At 39.5% G+C, this 20788-nt stretch overlaps 1 protein-coding gene across 6 annotated transcripts in view; it reads left to right on the top strand.

Moving 5' to 3' along the window:
* The window catches only part of CAB39L (calcium binding protein 39 like), a 155039-nt gene that overhangs the window by 64843 nt on the left and 69408 nt on the right, over positions 1–20788 (top strand). For all 6 annotated transcript variants that reach the window (XM_037154577.2, XM_037154576.2, XM_037154572.2 and 3 more), the window contains 2 exons: positions 10319–10437; positions 20109–20277. In XM_037154577.2, coding sequence (XP_037010472.2) covers positions 10319–10437; positions 20109–20277 — 288 coding nt within the window. The remainder of the gene's footprint in view (positions 1–10318; positions 10438–20108; positions 20278–20788) is intronic.

Genomic DNA, 20788 nt, shown 5'->3' with positions numbered 1-20788 from the left:
CACTTCCAGGAACCCAAAAGTTTCCAAGTAAGATGGATCCAAAGAGATTCACACCAAGACACATTATAAGTAAATTATCAAAGTTATACAAAGACAGTTTTTAAAGCAGCAAGAAAAGCAACTTGTGGACTTCCGCCAAGATAGAGGCATAGGTGGGAACACTGTGCCTACTCCCACAACCAAGTTTAAAAACAACAAAGTTTTAGCAACAAAAATGCAGCTGAACCACAGAAAATTGAACTATACAGAAGTCTAAAAACAACGAACCCATCAACCAAACTGGTAAGAGGGGCAGAACCAGCAGCAGACTGGGGTCGGGCAGGAAAGATCCACTGGACCGACCCGGGCTCCCGAGCCAGCTATGGGTGGATCCCAGGTGTGGATTAGTGGACGGACCCACTGAGGGCGCAAGGCGGTGGACCCACTGAGGGCTGAAAACGGGTCACACATTCTCGTGCAGATAAATCGGTGGAATGAGCAGTGACACGAACCACACAGGCCCCAGCTGTGGGAAGCGGCAGAGGGGAGCACTATTGTCCCTCTCTGACCTCGCCCCCACATACAGCATCACAACCCAGCACCCTGGGTGGCCCCACCCTGGTGAACAACTATGGCTCTGCTCCTCATATGTAACAGGCATGAACAGATCAAAACATGGCTCAAGAACACCTCAGAGCCCCAGACCCAATAAATCTAAGAGACAAAGAAATAGCCAAACTTTCAGATGCACAGTTCAAAACACTGGTGATCAGGATGCTCACAGAACTGGTTGATTTTAGTCACAAATTGGAGGAACATATGAAGGCTAAACTAATTAAAATGAAGGGAAATGCACAGGAAACCAATAGTAATGGAAAGGAAACTGGGACTCAAATCAAGGGAGTGGACCAGAAGGAAGAAAAAAATGGCCAAATGGAAAAGAATGAAGAAACAAGAATTCAGAAAAATGAGGAGATGCTTAGGAACCTTCAGGACATCTTTAAACGTTCCAACATCTGAATTATAGGGGTACCAGAAGGGGAAGAGGAACAGCCACAAGTGGAAAACTTATTTGAACAAATAATAAAGGAGAACTTCCCCAATCTGGCAAAGGAAATAGACTTCCAGGAAATCCAGGAAGCTCAGAGAGTCCCACAGAAGTTGGACCCAAGAAGGAACACACCAAGGCACATCATCATTATATTAGCCAAGATTAAAATGAAGGAGAGAATCCTAGAAGCAGCAAGAGATAAGAGGACAGTCACCTACAGAGGTGTTCCCATCAGACTGTCAGCTGAGTTCTCAAAAGAGACCTTACAGGCAAGAAGGGGCTGGAAAGAATTATTCCAAGTCATGAAATCCAAAGATCTACATCCAAGATTTCTCTATCCAGCAAAGCTTTCATTTAGAATGGAAGGGCAGATAAAGTGCTTCTCAGATAAGATCAAATTCAAGGAGTTCGTCATCACCAAGCCCTTATTATATGAAATGTTAAGGGGACTTATCTAAGAAAAAGAAGATAAAAAAGATGAACAGTGAAAGGACAGCAAACTCAGTTGTTAAGAACAACACCTAAAAACAAAAGCAAACTAATAGGATACAACCAAAAAATGAAGATCACATTGGAGGGTTAGCAACAGGGGAATGGGAGAAGGAGAAGAGGGGAGAAGGTACAGAAAATAAGTAGCATAGATGGTAGGTAGAAAATAGATAGGGGGAGAGCAAGAATAGTAGGGGAAATATAGAATCTAAAGAACTTGAGACATGTGGTCATAAACTAAAGGGGGGAATGGTGGGGGAGGGGGTGTGCAGGGTGGAGGGGAATGAAGGGGGAAATCGAACAACTGTAATGGCATAATCAATAAAATATTTTTTAAAATAAATTATTTCTTTATTTTTGAATATACTTTATTGATTATGCTAAAAAAGTAAAAGGTAAGATGAAAATGAAAAAAAAGAAAAGCAACTTGTTCCATTCCAAGGAAGTCTTCATAACACTGTCAGCTGATTTTTTTCTTTCAGCAGAAACCTTACAGGCCAGAAGGGAGACAAGGTGACATAGTCAAATTGATGAAAGAAAAGAATCTCAAATTAAAAAAAAAATACTATACTTGGCAAAGCCGTTTTTCAGAACAAATGAAAGGTAAAGTATTTCCTACACAAACAAAAATTGAATGGGTGTATGAGCACTAGGTTGTCCTTACAAGAAATGTTAAAGTCAGTTTTGCAGGCCAAAGTGAAAGGATAGTGATCAGTAACATAAAAACCTGAAAGTACAAAACTCAATGGTAAAGGTAAATTACAGTGGCAGAATACTCTAATACTCTAATGGTTGTGGTTTAAATCATTTATAACTCTAGTATAAAGGTTTAAAGAAAAAAGTATTAAAAACAGCCATAACTACAATAGTTTGTTAATGAATACATAATATGAAAAGATGTGAATTGTGACGTCAAAACATAAAATGTTGGATGGGGAAATGTAAAGGTTTATGTGTATTCAAAGATAATTTTTTATCAGCTTCAATGACTATTATAAGGAGGTATTTTCTGTAATCCTTATGGTAACCACAAAGCAAAAGCTCAGTGTAGAAACATAAACGATAAAGAGAAAGAAATCAAAGCATAATAATACAAAAAATAATGAAATTACAAAGGAAAATAGGAAGAAAGGAACTACAGAACAGCCAGAAAACAATTAAGAAACTGGCAGTAGTAATTTCATACCTGTTAATAATTGCTTTAAATGTAAAGGGCCTTAATTGTTCAATCAAAAGACATAGAGTAGTAGCTGGATGGATAACAAAACAAGACCTAATTATATTCTGCCTAAAGAGACTCACTTCAGCTTTAAGTACACACATAGACTGAATATGAAAGAAACGCATATTCCCTGCAATGAATTCCAAAAGAATAAAGGAGTACCTATACTTAAAACAGAAAACATAGACATTAAGCCAACACTGTAACAAGAGACCAAAAGAAGGTAATTATATAATAATATAGTCATGTACATCATAACCATGTTTTAGTCACTGACAAGACTGCACGTAATATGGTCATCTCCTAATATCATGCAGCTGAAAAATTCCTATCACTTAATGACATAATAGCTGTTATACTGTTAGAGTGCAATACATTACATGTTTGTGGTGATGGTGGAATAAACAGACCTACACTGCCACTTGCATAAAATTATAACACATATAGTTATAGTAGTAGGTTATACTATCTGTTTTTATGTAAGTATATTCTATGATGTTCATACAATGATAAAATTACCTAATGATGCATTTCTCAGACCATATCCCAAAACTACCACATGAGTGTAATGGGCTCAGTTATTCACGCATCTATAACAATTATAAATATTCAGTCAACATTGGGCACTTAAATATATAAAGCAAATATTAAGACATCCGAAGGGAGAAATGGGCAACAGTAAAATAATGCTGGGGAACCTTAATACCCAACTTTCAACAATATAGATGATCCAGAGAGAAAATCAATAAAACATTGTACTTAAACTTCATGTTAGATTATGTGGACTTAACAGAAATATATGGAACATAACGGCCACAGTATACACATTCTTCTCAAGTGCACACAGAACATTCTTCAGGATAGTTCATAGGTTAGGCCACAAGACAAGTCTTAAGAAATTTAAAATGATTGAAATCATATCAGGTGTCTTTTCCAACCACAATGGGATGACATAGAAATCAATTATAAGGGGAAAACTAGAATATTCCAAAATATGAGGTTAAACCATATGTTCCTAACAAATAATTGGCCAAAAAGAAATCAAAACAGTAATAAAAATGAAAATGGAAATACAACAAACCAACACAGGATACAACAAAAAGAATTCTAATAGGGAATGTCTACATTAAGGAAAAAGAAAGATCTAAAATAACCTAACTTTACACCTTAAAGAACTGGATAAAGAATAAATTAAGCCCTTGTTACCAGAAGGAAGAAAGAAATAAAGATCGGAAATTAATGAAATAGAGACTAGAGATAATAGAAAAGATCAATAAAACTAAGAGCTACTTTTTCAAAAACAAAATCAACCTTTGGAGAGAATGAAAAAAGACTCAAGTATAGTCAAAACTGAAAGTGAAGACATGACCACCGGTAATATAGAAATACTAAGGATCATAAGAAACTACTGTGAACAATTAAACATCAACAAAATGGACAACTGAATTTCTAGGTAAATTCCTAGAAACATGCAAGCTGCCAACACTGAATTTTTTTTAATTTTTTTATTGATTATGCTGTTACAGTTGTTCTATTCCCCCTTCATTCCCCTCCACCCTACCCCCCATCCCCACCATTACCCCCCCTTTAGTTTATGACTAGGTGTCTCAAGTCCTTTAGATTCTATATTACCCATGCTATTCTTGCCCCCCCCATCTATTTTCTATCTACTGTCTATGCTACTTATTTTCTGTACGTTCTCCCACCTTCTCCTCCTCCCACTCCCCTGTTGCTAACTCTCCTTGAGATCTCCATTTCTATGTTTCCACTCCTGATCTAGCTGTCCTTTTAGTTTGATTTTGTTTTAGGTGTGGTTGTTAATAACTGTGAGTTTGTTGTCCTTTCACTGTTCATGTTTCTTTAACTTCTTTTTCTTAGATAAGTCCCTTTAACATTTCATATAATAAGGGCTTGGTGATGATGAACTCCTTGAATTTGATCTTATCTGAGAAGCACCTTATCTGTCCTTCCATTCTAAATGAAAGTTTTTCTGGATAGAGCAATCTTGTTGTAGGTCTTCGGATTTCATGACTTGGAATACCTCTTTCCAGCCCCTTCTTGCCTGTAAGGTGTCTTTTGAGAAATCTGCTAACAGTCTGATGGGGACTCCTTTGTAGGTGACCGTCCCCTTATCTCTTGCTGCTTCTAGGATTCTCTCCTTCATTTTAATCTTGGTTAATGTAATGATGATGTGCCTTGGTGTGTTCCTTCTTGGGTCCAACTACTTTGGTACTCTCTGAGCTTCCTGGATTTCCTGGAAATCTATTTCCTTTGCCAGATTGGGGAAATTCTCCTTTATTATTTGTTGAAATAAGTTTTCCACTGGTGGCTGTGCCTTTCCCCCTTCTGGTACCCCTATAATTCGGATGTTGGAGCGTTTAAAGGTGTCCTGGAGGTTCCTAAGACTCTCCTCATTTCTTTGAATTCTTGCTTCTTGACTCTTTTCTGTTTGGCCATTATTTGCTTTCTTCTGGTCTACTCCATTGATTTGAGTCCCAGTTTCCTTTTCATTGCTATTGGTGTCCTGTGCAATTCTGTTCATTTCAATTACTTTCGCCTTCATATATTTGTCTAATTTGTGGCTATAATCAACCAGTTCTGTGAGGATCCTGATGACCAGTGTTTTAAACTGTGTGTCTGAGAGTTTTGCTATTTCTTCATTGCTTAGATCTATAGGCTCTGGGGCTTTGAGATCTTCTTGAGCCATTTTTGGTCTGTTCTGGCCCTTTAAGTGTGAGAAGCGGCACCTTGGACTCCCAGGTCACTGGATTGTGACGCTGTATGTGGGGGCATGGTCAGAGCGGGGAAATGGCGACCCCCTCTGCTGTTTCTCACAACTGGGTGAGGAGCAGTGCCTTAGGTGGTTCAACTGTGCCGGGCCACTCAGAGTCGCTGGGTTATGACGCTGTATGTGGAGGTGGGGTCAGAGCAGGGAAATTGTGGCGCTCTCCCTGCCGCTGGCCGCGGGGACCCGCTGGGTTCCCGTCCAATCGCCCACTCCCTTGCCTGTCCACCCGCGCATAAATGCGAGACCACACTAACACGCAGCCCTGCTCCCCCGCTGTCTCCTCCGCGGTCGCTCGCCTGGTCGCTCGCTCGGTCACTCACTAGGTCCAACCCCACGCCTGAATTCCGTGCGCCTGAATCCGTCTGACCGAGTCCTCCTGTGCAACCCCACTTCACCAGCCGCTGGTTTCGCCCCTTACCTGTCAGGCTGAAGAATTTGTTGTTAACGGACTTCCGAAAAGTTCAATTTTTCGTGTTCTGGCTGTGTTTTCTGTTGCTAATATTTAGTTGTCTCTAAACTTGGTTGTGTGAGAAGGCATGGCACATCCACCTATGCCTCCATCTTGGCAGAAGTCCTTCCCAAGACTGAATTTTGAAGAAAAAGTGAATCTGAACACACCAATAACAAACAAAGATATTGAATCAGTAATCAAAAACCTTCCAACACTATAAAACACAGGACAAGATGGTTTTACAGGTGAATTTTGCCAAACATTTAAAGAACAATTAATGCAACTCCTCAAACTCTTGCAAAAGTAGAAGGAAGAACACTTCCAAACTCATTTCATGAAGCCAGCATTACTCTTATACAAAAGCCAGACTAAGACACAGCAGGAACAGAAAAGTACAGGCCAGATTTCTAATGAATGCTTATGTGGAAAGCCTTGACAAAATATTAACAAACAAAATTTGATGTTATATTAAAAGGATCAGACAAGTGGGATTTAGTCCAAGGATATAAGGATGTTTCAGCATTTGCAAATCAGTCAACATGATATACCACATTGACAAAATGAAGGATAAAAATCATATGACCATCTCAATATATGAACAAAAAGAATTTGACAAAATTCAACAGCCTTTCACAATAAAATTCTGAACTAACTGTGTATGGAAGAAATATGCTTAATGTAATCAAGGATATATATGAAAACCCCACAGCTAACATCATACTCGGTAAAAAAGCTAAAAACTTCCTTTATGATCAGGTACAAGGCAAGGATCCCCATTTTTTTTATTTTAAATTTTTTAAATATATTTTATTAATTATACCATTACAGTTGTTCTATTTCCCCCCTTCATTCCCCTCCACCCTGCACACCCCCTCCCCCACCATTCCCCCCTTTAGTTTATGACCATGTGTCTCAAGTCCTTTAGATTCTATATTTCCCATACTATTCTTGCCCCCCCCATCTATTTTCTACCTACCATCTATGCTACTTATTTTCTGTACCTTCTCCCACCTTCTCCTTCTCCCACTCCCCTGTTGCTAACCCTCCATGTGATCTTCATTTCTATGGTTCTGCTTCTGAGCTAGCTGTCCTCTTAGCTTGCTTTTGTTTTAGGTGTGGTTCTTAATAACTGTGAGTTTGCTGTCCTTTCACTGTTCATCTTTTTTATCTTCTTTTTCTTAGATAAGTCCCCTTAACATTTCTTACAATAAGGGCTTGGTGATGATGAACTCCTTGAATCTTATCTGAGATTTGATCTTATCTGAGAAGCACTTTATCTGCCCTTCCATTCTAAATGAAAGCTTTGCTGGATAGAGCAATCTTGGATGTAGGTCTTTGGATTTCATGACTTGGAATACTTCTTTCCAGCCCCTTCTTGCCTATAAGGTCTCTTTTGAGAACTCAGCTGACAGTCTGATGGCAGCGCCTTTGTAGGTAACTGTCCCCTTATCTCTTGCTGCTTTTAGGATTCTCTCCTTCATTTTATCTTGGCTAATGTAATGATGATGTGTCTTGGTGTGTTTCTTTTGAGTCCAACTTCTTTGGGACTCTCTGAGCTTCCTGGATTTCCTGGAAGTCTATTTCCTTTGCCAGATTGGGGAAGTTCTCCTTTATTATTTGTTCAAATAAGTGTTCCACTTGTTGCTATTCCTCTTCCCCTTCTGGTACCCCTATAATTCAGATGTTGGAACGTTTAAAGATGTCCTGAAGGTTCCTAAGCCTCTCCTCATTTTTTTGAATTCTCATTTCTTCATATTTTTCTGTTTGGTCATTTTTTCCTTCCTTCTGGTCTACTCCCTTGATTTGAGTCCCAGTTTCTTTTCCATTGCTATTGGTTTCCTGTGCATTTCCCTTCATTTTAATTAGTTTAGCTTTCATTTGTTCCTCTAATTTGTGACTAAAATCAACCAGTTCTTTGATCATCCTGATCACCAGTGTTTTGAACTGTGCATCTGAAAGTTTGGTTATTTCTTTGTCTCTTAGATTTATTGGCTCTGGGACTCTGAGGTGTTCTTCAGCCATGTTTTGATCTGTTCATGCCTGTTACATATGAGGAGCAGAGCCATAGTTGTTCACCAGGGCGGGGCCACCCAGATTGCTGGGTTGTGATGCTGTATGTGGGGGCGGGTTTAGAGAGAGATCACCCAGGTTTCTGGTTTGTGATGCTGCATGTGGGTGTGGGGTCAGAGAGGGACAATGGTGGTTCCCTCTTCCGCTTCCTGGTGCTTCCTGCCACTGGGGCCTGCGTGACCCGTCTCACTGCTAGCTCCTTCACCAGTTTATCTGCACACGAATGCGTGATCGCGATCATCTCTCAGTGGGTCCACCACCTTGTGCCCTCAGTGGGTTTCCCCACTTCTCCATACCTGGGATCCACCCACAGCTGACTCAGGAGCCCGGGTCGGTCCGGTGGATCTTTCCTGCCCAACCCCGGTCTGCTGCAGGCTCTGCCCCTCTTACCAGTTTGGTTGATGGGTTCGTTGTTGTCAGACTTCTGTGTAGTTCAATTTTCTGTGGTTTGGCTGCATTTTTGTTGCTAAAACTTAAATGTTTTTAAACTTGGTTGTGCGAGAAGGTGCTCCTACGCCTCCATCTAGGCGGAAGTCCAGGATTCCCATTCTTGCCACTTGTATTCAACATACTACTGAATGTTCTAGCCAGAGCAATTAGTCGAATGTACATACAAATGAATGGCATCTAAATAAAAAAGGAAGAAGTAAATCTATCTCTTTTTGCAGATGACATGATATTATATACAGAAAACCCTAAAGACTCCACCAAAAATTGTTAAAACAAATTTAGTGAAGTTACAGATACAAAAATCAGTATATAGGAATCAGTTGTATTTCTATACACCAACAATGAATTATTAGAAAACTTAAGCCCATTCATAATAGCATCAAGAAAAAATACTTTGGAATAAATTTAACTATGGAAGTGAAAGATCTGTATTTTGTAAAATGTGAAACATTAATGAAAAATTGAGAACCAACTAGCTCACCCCAGTGTGGCCTCCACACAGTCACATGCGCTGACTCCCACTCCAGCTATGTGCACCCCTACAGCCTCATGGTGACCACGTGTGTAAGACATGGATGTAAGCCTCACCCTGGTTTCTGCAGAGAAAAGGGAAAGACCTCCAAGGCCAGATGTTACATGCCCCCAGAATTCTGACTCAGGAAATCCCCAGATAGAGACATAGGTAAACACAGCTTGCCTCCTCACACAACCACAGCAAAAATCACAACTAAATTACAAAACAACTACAACCCAAATCATCAGAAAATCAAGCTATATGGAAGTCCAACAACCAAGGAATTAAAGAAATCACATCCATCCAGATGAGATTAGGGGTGGAGATAAACAGACACAAAATGGGTGGTCCCACAACCATGTGTGGAGGATAAAAGTCAGGAGGAATACCTCAGGAGCAAGGGATCCCAGCCCCACACCAGACCACTCAGCCCATGGTTTCAGTGCCAGAAAGATTAAGTCCCTGTAACTTATGGCTGTAAAAATCTGTGGGAGTTGGAGGGAGGTTAGAAATTGTGGGATATTCAGGCTTCCCCTCTTAAAAGGCCTGCAACAGACTTAGAATTAACACAGACTCAATCCCTCTGGGCTCCAGCACCTGGGCAACAACTGGAAGGGCACCAGTGGCATATGGGGAGAAATTGAAGTATTTGGCATCAGGGTGAGTGCCAGGGGACAGCTTCCTCCCAGACAAAACATTTGAAATCAGGCAGCGGCCATTGTCCCTTTACTGAGCCCTCTCCCACACAGAGCAGTGACAGCATATCTGAGACTCCACCAACCTGGTTCACATGGATTGCACTGCCCTAGCAGTTACCTAAGGCTCTGCCCCATCCAACTTACTGGTATGCTTTTCTACAAGTGGCCACTTTACTAAGACAGGGAGTCAAAGCAGCTCTTCCTAATACATAGAAAAAGCACATGGAGGCTGCCAAAATGAGGAGACAAAAATAACCAGCTTGCTTACCCTACCGTCAGGGTGCAGAGCCCCACTCTAGGCAGAGCACCACCCTGGGGGACTTGCCTGAATACAGCCTCATGTTGTCACTGCTTTAAATAGACTTTTTATTGTGCAAATTCCCACAATGCAAACCTTGTAGAAAGGAGTTACATCTATTTTGTAGGCTCTCTGTTGAATGTTTGAAAGTATAGCTTACTAAAGAGTAAAATTAATGTTTTTCTATTATAAATGACAGTGCTGTTTGCATGTGTGTGGATGTAAACAGCCTTTGAGATATAATTTACATGCCATGCAGTTCACCCATTTCAAGTGTACAATATAATGGTTGGTTGTTTCTTTAACAGGGCAAAAAAGATGTGACTCAGATATTTAACAACATCCTGAGAAGACAGATAGGAACTCGATGTCCTACTGTGGAGTACATTAGTGCTCATCCTAATATCCTGTTTATGCTTCTCAAAGGGTAGGTACATGGTTTCTTTTAAAGTACATTTGAATTTAGAATAGTTGTTAAAAGTATATAGCGTTAGCCTCATTGGAGATATAGTGTGTTCTTTTTTGGAATCACAGTACAATATTTGCCATGCTTGAGGTTAGCCCTCCAAATCTGTGTCACCATAATTACTTAGGCCACAACAAAATCCTTTCTTTACATTTATATATATTTTGATTAAATATATAGGGCTGGCCATTGATTAATAAAATTATATAGATTTCAATTCTATAATATACCATCTGTATATTACATTATGTGTTTTCCAGCCAAAGTCAAAACCCCTTCCATCACCATAAACTTTACCCCTTTTACCCTCTACCACCTCCCTTCTCCACCCTACCCTTCCCTCTGGTAACCACCATACTGTTACCTGTCTCTGAGTTTTTGTTTGTTTGTTTGTTTGTTTGTCTTCTTTGTTCATGTGTTGTTTTCAGTTGTATATCTTACATGAGTGAATCGTATGGTTCTTGAGATTTTCTATCTGACTTACTTTGCTTAGCATATTCTCAAGACCCATACATGTTGTTGCAATTGGCAGCATTTCCCGTTATCTTATGCCTGAGTAGTATTCCATTGTACACATGTACCACATCATCTTAACCAATTATCTATCGAAGGACACTTCAGTTGTTTCCATGCTTTGGCCACCATGAATAATGCTGCAGTACATACAAAATACACACATATATACATATAAAGTACATACATATATATATAACCTTTATGAATAAATATTTTCAAATTTTCCCAGTAGATGTCCAACAGAGGGATTGCTGGGTCATATGGTAACTCTGTTCTTAGTTTTTTGAGAAACATATTGGACATACTACTAGAGCAATTGGGCAACAGGAAAAAAATAAAAGTCATCCAAATTGGAAATGAAGAATTACACATCACATGATTCATTATGTAGAAACCCCTAAAGACTCCTTTTAAAAAATGGTTAGAAACAATAAATAAATACAGTAAATTTGTAGGCTATAAAATCAATGTACAAAAATCCATTGCATTCCTATGTAAATACAATTAAATTTTAGGAAAAAAATAAAAAAGGACAATTACTTTTGTAATTGCAACAAAATAATAAAATACCTAGGAATAAATTTAACAAAGGATGTCAAGGATGCATACACTGAAAACTAAGGCATTATTAAGAGAAATTTAAGAAGACACAAAAAAGAACTTCTGCCGTGATGGGGACGTAGGTGGAGGAACCACCTTGTCTCTGTGCACAACCAAATCTAAGAACAACTATTTTTAACAACAATCACAACCAAGCCACACGGAAAATCAACAATACGGAGTCCAAAGACAACTAAATGCTCAGCTAAACCAGTAAGAGAAGCGAAACCAGCAGCGGAGCAGGTTAGCAAGAAAAAATTCCCAGGTGGTGCGCGGTGCGCAAGCAGCCGAAGGCGCTGATCGCGAGCTAGCTACGGGAGCGCACAGGGAAGAGGCGCGGCGGGCTGTCTTGGTCGGTAGCGCATCTGCTTGCGGAGAAACCAGTGAGAAGGGAAGCCTGCGCGGGGCAGCAGGCTTGCACAATTCCGATCAGATAAACAAGCCCAGGGCGAGTGGTGTGACTGGACGGGCTGGGCTAGCGGAGAGGACCCCCATTGCTGCCTCTCTGACTACGCCTCCACACACAGCGTCACAAACTAGCGACCTGGGTAGCCCCGTCCTGGTAAAAAACTAAGGCTTCGCTCCGCTTACTTAACAGCACAAATAGACCAAAAATGGCTCTAGGACAACTCAGAGCCCCAGAAGCGATAGATCTAAGTGATGAATAGCCAGTCTTTCACATGCACAGTTCAAAACACTAGTTATCAGGATCCTTACAGAACTGGTCGATTTTAGTCACAAATTAGAGAAACATATGGAAGCTAAACTAATTGAAATGAATGGTAATACAAAGGAAACCAATAGTAATGGAAAGAAAATTGGGACTCAAATCAAGGGAGTGGACCAGAAGGAAGAAAAAAATGATCAAACAGAAAAGAATGAAGAAATAAGAATTCAGAAAAATGAGGAGATGCTTAGGAACCTCCAGGACATCTTTAAACGTTCCAACATCCGAATTATAGGGGTACCAGAAGGGGGAAAGGCACAGCCACCAGTGGAAAACTTATTTGAACAAATAATAAAGGAGAATTTCCGCAATCTGGCAAAGGAAATAGACTTCCAAGAAATCCAGGAAGCTCAGAGAGTCCCAAAGAAGTTGGACCCAAGAAGGAACACACCAAGGCACATCATCATTACATTAGCCAAGATTAAAATGAAGGAGACAATCCTAGAAGCAGCAAGAGCTAAGGGGACAGTCACCTACAAAGGAGTTCCCATCAGACTGTCAGCTGATTTCTCAAAAGAGACTTTCCAGGCAAGAAGGGGCTGGAAAGAGGTATTCCAAGTCATGAAATCCAAAGACCTACAACCACATTGCTCTACCTAGCAAAGTTTTCATTTAGAATGGAAGGACAGATAAAATGCTTCTCAGATAAGATCAAATTCAAGGAGTTCATCATCACCAAGCCCTTATTATATGAAATGTTAAAGGGACTTACCTAAGAAAAAGAAGATAAAAAAGTTGAACAGTGAAAGGACAGCAAACTCACAGTTATTAACAACCACACCTAAAACAAAAGCAAACTAAGAGGACAGCTAGATCAGGAGCAGAACCATAGAAATGAAGATCTCATGGAGGGTTAGCAACAGGGGAGTGGGAGGAGGAGAAGGGGGGAGAAGGTACAGAAAATAAGTAGCATAGACAGTAGATAGAAAATAGATAGGGAGAGGGTAAGAATAGTAAGGGAAATACAGAATCTAAAGAATTTGAGACACATGTTCATGAACTAAAGGGGGAAATGGTGGGGGAGGGGTATGCAGGGTGGAGGGGAATGGGGGGGGAATAGAGCAAATGTAATGGCATAATCAATAAAAAAAAGAAGACACCAAAAAACCTGAAGATTTTCCATGTTCATATTTTGAAAGAATCAGCGTAGTTAATATGGTCATAATACCAAAAGCTGTATATGATTTAATGCAGTCCCCATCAAAATTTTTATGGAATGTTTTTAAACATATTTTATTGATTATGCTATTACAGTTGTCCCATTTTTCTCCCTTCATTTCCCTCCATCCTGCATACACCCTACCCCCACATTTCCCCCCTTTAGTTCATGTCCATGTGTCAGAAGTTCTTTAGCTTCTACATTTCCCATACTATTCATGCTCACCCCCTATGTATTTTCTACCTACCATCTATGTCACTTATTCTCTGTACCTTCTCCCCACCCTTCCTCTTCCCACTCCCCTGTTGCTGACCTTCTTTGTGATCTCCATTTCTCTGGCTCCGCTCCTGATCTAGTTGTCCACTTTGCTTTTGTTTTAGGTGTGGTTGTTAATAACTGTGAGTTTGCTATCATTTTACTATACATGTTTTTTATCTTCTTTTTCTTAGCTAAGTCCCTTTAACATTTCATAAAATAAGGGCTTAGTGATGATGGACTCCTTCATCTTGACCTTATCTGAGAAGCACTTTATCTGCCCTTCCATTCTAAATGACAGCTTTGCTGGATAGAGCAATCTTGGATGTAGGTCTTTGGATTTCATGACTTGGAATACTTCTTTCCAGCCCCTTCTGGCCTGTAAGGTATCTTTGGAGAAATCCGCTGACAGTCTGATGGGAACTCCTTTGTAGGTGACTGTCCCCTTATCTCTTGCTGCTTCTAGGATTGTCTCCTTCATTTTAATCTTGGCTAATGTAATGATGATGTGCCTTGGTGTGTTCCTTCTTGGGTCCAACTACTTTGGGACTCTCTTAGCTTCCTAGATTTCCTGGAAGTCTATTTCCTTTGCCAGATTGGGGAAGTTCTTCTTTATTATTTGTTCAGATAAGTTTTCCACTTGTTGCTGTTCCTCTTCCCCTTCTGGTACCCCTATAATTCGGATGTTGGAACATTTAAAGATGTCCTGGAGGTTCCCAAGCCTCTCCTCATTTTTTTGAATTCTTGTTTCTTCATTCATTTGTTTGGTTGTTTCTTTCTTCCTTCTGGTCCACTCCATTGATTTGAGTCCCAGTTTCCTTTCCATCACTATTGGTTCCCTGTTCATTTTCCTTCATCTCACTTAGCATAGTCTTCATTTGTTCATCTAATTTGCGACCAGATTCAACCAATTTTGTGAGCATCCTGATCACCAGTGTTTTGAACTGTGCATCTGATAGGTTGGCTCTCTCTTCATCGCTCAGTTGTATTATTTCTGGAGCTTTGATTTGTTCTTCCATTTGGGCCTTTTTTTTTTTTGTCTTGTCATGACTGTTTTGTAGTGAGGGGTAGAGCTTTAGGTGTTCACCAGGGCAGGGCAACGCATGTCTCTGGATTGTGATGCTGTATGTGGGGAGGGGGTCAGAGAGGGAACAGTGACGCTTGCTCCGCTCTTTCTTGGATTTCGGTTCCTTCAGCTGCTTCCCCCAACTAACTGGGCCCTCTGGTGCTAATTTTTGTATGTGGGGGCTTGTGTATGTTCTAGGACCCTGCGGGTCTCTCCAACAAACTCTGCTGTGAGTCTGGGAGTCTCTCCCCCTGCTTCAACCCCCACAGGTGTTTTCAGTCGGGGTTTTGAGGCTTTATTTCCCGTCTCTGGGACCCTGGGTTGCACAGTCTGTCTGGCTCCCCAGTTTTGCCTCATTAATCTGAGTGCGAATGTGTGACTGCCCAATCAGCCAGCCACCTTGCACTCCTCACTGGGCCTGCCTGCTGCCACCCTACCCTTGGGTTATGCCAGCTGCTTCCTGCATGCCTAAGTTCTGCCCACTGCCATCTTACACACCTGGGGTCCATCAGCTACTGCCTTGCCTGCCTGGGGTCTGCAAGCCACCACTTTTTTTTTTTTTGCCATAACCCCTCTCCTCCTGGCTGCCCCACTCCGCCCTTCCTACTTGTCTAGATGAATGTGTCTATTTTAAGTCCTTGGTTGTCAGCCTTTCATACAGTTAATTTTCTGTCAGTTCTGGTTGTCATTTTGTTTCTAAATTTTTGTTGTCCTTATTTTGGTTGTGTGAGGGGTACAGTGTATCCACCTGCACCTCCATCTTGGCCAGAAGTCCCTTATGGCATGTTTTAAAGAAATAGGAGAAAAAAAAAATCATATTGCTGTGGAAATACAAAAAACCCTGAATAACCAAATTAATCCTGAGGAAAAAAGAAAAAATTTCAGATTATACAGTAAAGTGACAATAATGCATACAGCCTCTATATTTCTCTATAAAATTCTCTCTGTTTACTGCCTCTCTTTCCTCCACTTACCTGTTACCTCTTGTCTCTTCCTATTATATTATTGCTTGTGTTTCCCAATCCACCCTTTTTAAAAGTATATTTTATTGATTATACTAGACAGTTTTCTCATTTTTTTCTCCCCTTAATTCCCCTCCACCCTGTATCCTCCCTTCCACAAGTATTCTCCAACCCCTTAGTTCATGTCCATGGGTCATACATATAAGTTCTTTGGCTTCTCCATTTCCTATTCTGTTCTTAACTTCCCCCTGTGTATTTTGTACTTACAATTTATGCTTCTTATTCCCTGAACCTTTTCCCCATTCTCCTACCTCCACCTTCTGCTGATAATCCTCCATGTGATATCCTTTTTTTAAAGTTATTTTATTGTTGTTCAATTACAGTTGCCTGCATTTACCCCCTTACCACTTTCCCCTAACCCCAGCCAAACCCACCTCCCTTCCTTGCTTACACCCCCACCTTGGTTTTGTCCATGTGTCCTTTTATAGTTGTTCCTGAAAACCCTTTCCCCCATTATCCCTTCCTACCTTCCCTCTGGTTACTGTCAGATTGTCCTTAATTTCAATGTCTGGTTATATTTTGCTTGCTTTTTTCTTTTGTTGCTTATGTTCTAGTTAAAGGTAAGATCATATGGTATTTATCTTTTGCTGCCTGGCTTATTTCACTTAGCATAATGCTCTCCAGTTTCATCCATGCTGTCGCAAAGGGTAGGAGCTCCTTCTTTCTTTCTGCTGTGTGAAATTCCATTGTGTAAATGGAATTACACTGTGGTTGTGTACAATAAAAATTATCTTTTAATCCATGGCTAGTGTGACTCAGTGGATTGAGTGTTGTCCTGTGAAGCAAAGGGTCTCCAGTTTGATTCCCAGTCAGGGCACATGCCTGAGTTTTTTTGGGCCAGGTCCCCAGTAGGGGATGCACAAGAGGCAACCATACATTGTTTCTCTCCCTCTCTGTCTTCCTACTTTCTTCTCTCTAAAAAATAAATAAAATCTTTAAAATATTATCTTTTTATTTTTGAGATGTATATTGAAGTGTTTAGGGTTGATATGACATTATATGAGGCTTTAGAATAGTCCAGCCACAACAATAATGAGGGGTAGTGTTGGGGAGATATGTGAAACAAAGAGTAAAATATTCATGGTTTTTAAGGCTGGGTGATGGGTACAGAGGTTTTTTTGTACTTTCTACTTTTGTATATGTTCGAAAACCATTGTAATAAAAACTTTTAAATGGATTATTAGAAATTTATGATTTTTAATATTAGACTTCTAGAACATCTTTCACTGGTCATGGTTCTCTATGGGTCACTAAGAGAAGTTTAGTGACCTCATCCTCAGGTTCTCCTATTACCCTGGAATGTAACTTACCTAGGCCAAGAGAAAAATTCCTTTAGAGGAAGTGTTTACTCATAATTTTTTCATGAAATTTGGGCTCCAGATCCTTTATACCGTGTTTTATATCCTATATCCAAATGATATGATTCTCTCTCTTTTTTAGTTTTGAAATATATTTTATTTATTTATTTATTTTTAGAGAGAAGGGAAAGGAGGGAAGAAGAGAAGGAGAGAAACATTGATTAGTTGCCTCTCTCATGCCCCCAACCACAACCCAGGCATGTGCCCTGACTGGTAAGCCAACTGGCAACCTCTCAGTCCACAGGCTGGCACTCAATCCACTGAGCCACACCAGCCAGGGCCAGATGATTCTCTTTGATGGACAAGTTTCAATTTCTTTGCTGCCTTGCATTCATTATGGGTGTACTTAGCTTCAGTATAGCATATTACTATCATCTCTCTAAATAACATCATGATTCAATTTATAAATCTACCAATCAAGTTATATCCTAAATTTTTACACATCTTTAGAAAAGATAATTCAGTACAAAATTCTGACCTTGAATGCAGGGCTAATTCTCTAGCATTTCACACTAAACTAGAAAATGGTGACAAGTAAAGTTGATTCTGGTGCAACTGTTCCACTTATGCTTCTTGTTATCTGCCCTCTCCTCAGAGTCTTCTATAATTTCCTCTCCCTTCAGACTTAAACAGCCCCCAAATCTTATGAGAGATATATTAATAGTATAAAAACACATGAAATTTAGAAACAGATCTGGGTTGGAAACTTGGCTCTGTCACTTATTGGCTGAATAGCCTTGAACAATAGCCTTTTTCTCTCTAAGTTTCAATTTTATCATCTATAAAATGGTAAGAATAATACCTGGTCCTCAGTATTATTAGAAGGATTAAATGAAAAACCATTAGTAAAGATATTGAATGCAATACCTGGTACATAACAAGCAACAATAAATGGTATCTACAAAACATGCTGTAAAGGAATGGGTTTAACATTTAGGTTAAAAAATAAGAATCATTGTAATAGAGAATATAAATGAAAGGAGTCATCACCAAATGTTGATAATGGTTTCTTTGGGAGGAATTATGGTATACACTCTTTTCATATTATATATTTCTTAAAATGTTTGAATTTTCAAGTAATAAGCATGTATTACTTTGAATCAAAAAATAATGAAATATTTTTTTAATATTACTCTCTTCATTCCCAATATCACCACTAAATTTCTAGCTGTAATTATCTCCTGCTTGGACTTATCCACCAAGCTGGAATCTCAGTGCCACCTCTTTCCAAGCCATTTCCCATGCTGACAATGGAAATCATCATGTCTAGTTCTTGGGTGGTTTTTGAAATCTAATGTTCACGTGGTCCCTGCCCTTAGGAGCTTTATCCATAAGTAGAATAGAAGAAGTGAGATAAATATTTATTCTTTACCTAACCTAAGGATATTGTACTTGGGATTTTATACTTGGGATAAACTTAACTTATGGAGCACTTCTTTATATAATAGGCAATAAACTATCAAAAACTAATACCTAGTTAGGCTGAAATGATGTATGTCTCACTGCTTCCACTATAGCTCTCTAACCCATTCTTTGCTATTTTACAATAGGTAGCCAGAGTGATCTTTTGAATGCATGCATCAGGTCACATTAATTTCTTACTTTAAACTCTCCAAAGTCTTCCTATTACACTTAAAAACCAAAGTGCTTATGTTGGGTAACAAGAGCTGTAGGTGATCTGGCCCCTGCCTTTCTCTCCACTCCTGCTTCATTTCACACCATTCACTACTCTTCCCTCTGCATTCCAACTACACTGGCCTTCTCCTTCTCTAACTCACTAAATTGGGTCTTGCCTTAGAGCCTTTGCACAGTTAGTTACCTTTGCTTGGAACACTTTGCCCATTCCCTGACTACTCAATCTCAAGTAAAGTAAACTAAATATTAGTTACACTGTAAATATACCTATTGTTACCAGTGCCCTGGGTTCTTGGGAACTCCCAAGATAAAAATCAAGAGAGTACCCATAGAATTAGGAGTAATTGAAGGGTTATTAAAGCCTTGTGCCCAAAGGGAGACAATACTAGAAAGGAGGAAGATGCTACCCTGTCTGGGTACCTCAGTGGGTTAGAATGTTGATCTAATTTGCCATGGTTGTGGGTTTGACCCCCAGTCAGGGCACATACAAGAATCAACCAAGCATAAATGAGTGGAATAACAAGTCGATGTCTGTCTGTCTGTCTCTTTCTCTCTCTCCCCCTTCCTGTTGCTAAAATCAATAAAAGTTAAAAAGAGGATGACACGGTTCTTCAAACAAAGTCTGGAGAGCCATTTTAAAAGATTTTAGGCAGGAAAGATGACATCTAAGTGTGACACCAAGCATGTAGAGGTGAGACTCTTTGGTGCTTGTACAGTACAGCTTCATGTGTCACATGTCTCATTAGCATGTTAAATCTCCTCCCAGGAGTGTGTTTTATACTGTTATAACTAGGTAGTCGTGCAGTATTTATCTGGGGCTGAATTAGAGTCGGGGGGGAGGAGGCTTGTCCCTGGTAAAGTAAATCCTTATGGTTTCTGGCACTGCTGTCTGACTGCTGACTGAGTACAGGGTTTGAAAGGCAACCAGTCTTATTATGACAGGCTTAGCCTGTCACACTATTTTCTTGTCTTTAGTTTCATAGCATTTCTCAGAATACGAAATTATCTTTTCATTATTTATAGCTTACCGCTTTACCCCTAGACATAATCTCACTAAAATATGAGCACTAGGAAACCACTGACCTTGTCATGCTTACTGCTGTATCCCCAGCATCTGGAATAGTACTAGACACATCACAGATATTCAGTGGGTATTGAATGATTGGTGTATGTACGAACTATGACATGCTATCTATGCTTCAGTTAAAGCAGTATGGGAAAGGTTCTTTGGATACTACTACTATTATTTTGTTAATAGGATAACAGCATCCTGCATCTCTTGTTTATCCTTTAGATATGAAGCCCCACAGATTGCCTTACGTAGTGGAATTATGCTGAGAGAATGTATTCGACATGAATCACTTACCAAAATCATCCTCTTTTCTAATCGATTCAGAGATTTCTTTAAGTATGTGGATTTGTCAACATTTGATATTGCTTCAGATGCCTTTGCTACTTTTAAGGTAATTTTTTTCTTAATAAGCTAGGCCACTTAGTTTCAGCATTTAGTTAAAGTCAACTGGCCTCTAAAGAAGCAATTTAATTTTAAAAAGCAGAAAATTCTATTTCTTAGGCATGAGCATAGCCAACTGTGTGTGCTTTAGATCATAAGAGGCATTGGTAAATAGAATCTATTAAGCCAGTCTGTCACATTGTGGAAAAAAAATCTCAAAATACTGTCATAAGCTCATACATAATGACTTCCACTATATAAATAAAAAAGGGAAAATGTAATACTCTGTATACTATGTTTTTATTTATGTTAAAAACAAAGGGTATATGCTTCTATTTAAGCTGTATATCCATTAAATACCTCTGGAAGGATATCTGGGAAATAGTAGTAGTGTTTACCACCAAGAAAAGGAGTTAATGAAGGGAGGTGGAGAATTATATCTTTGACTATGAAGGACATCATAATATTTTATTACTGTAATTTTAAATTTCCATATGGTAAAACACAAAATATTAATAAGT

The sequence above is a fragment of the Artibeus jamaicensis genome, unplaced genomic scaffold, assembly GCF_021234435.1.
Source record: "Artibeus jamaicensis isolate MK-2021 breed Jamaican fruit bat unplaced genomic scaffold, CSHL_Jam_final contig_410, whole genome shotgun sequence".
Lineage (NCBI taxonomy): Eukaryota > Metazoa > Chordata > Mammalia > Chiroptera > Phyllostomidae > Artibeus > Artibeus jamaicensis.
Note: the sequence above shows the minus strand (reverse complement) of the source record. Positions and strands in the feature narration are given on the sequence as shown.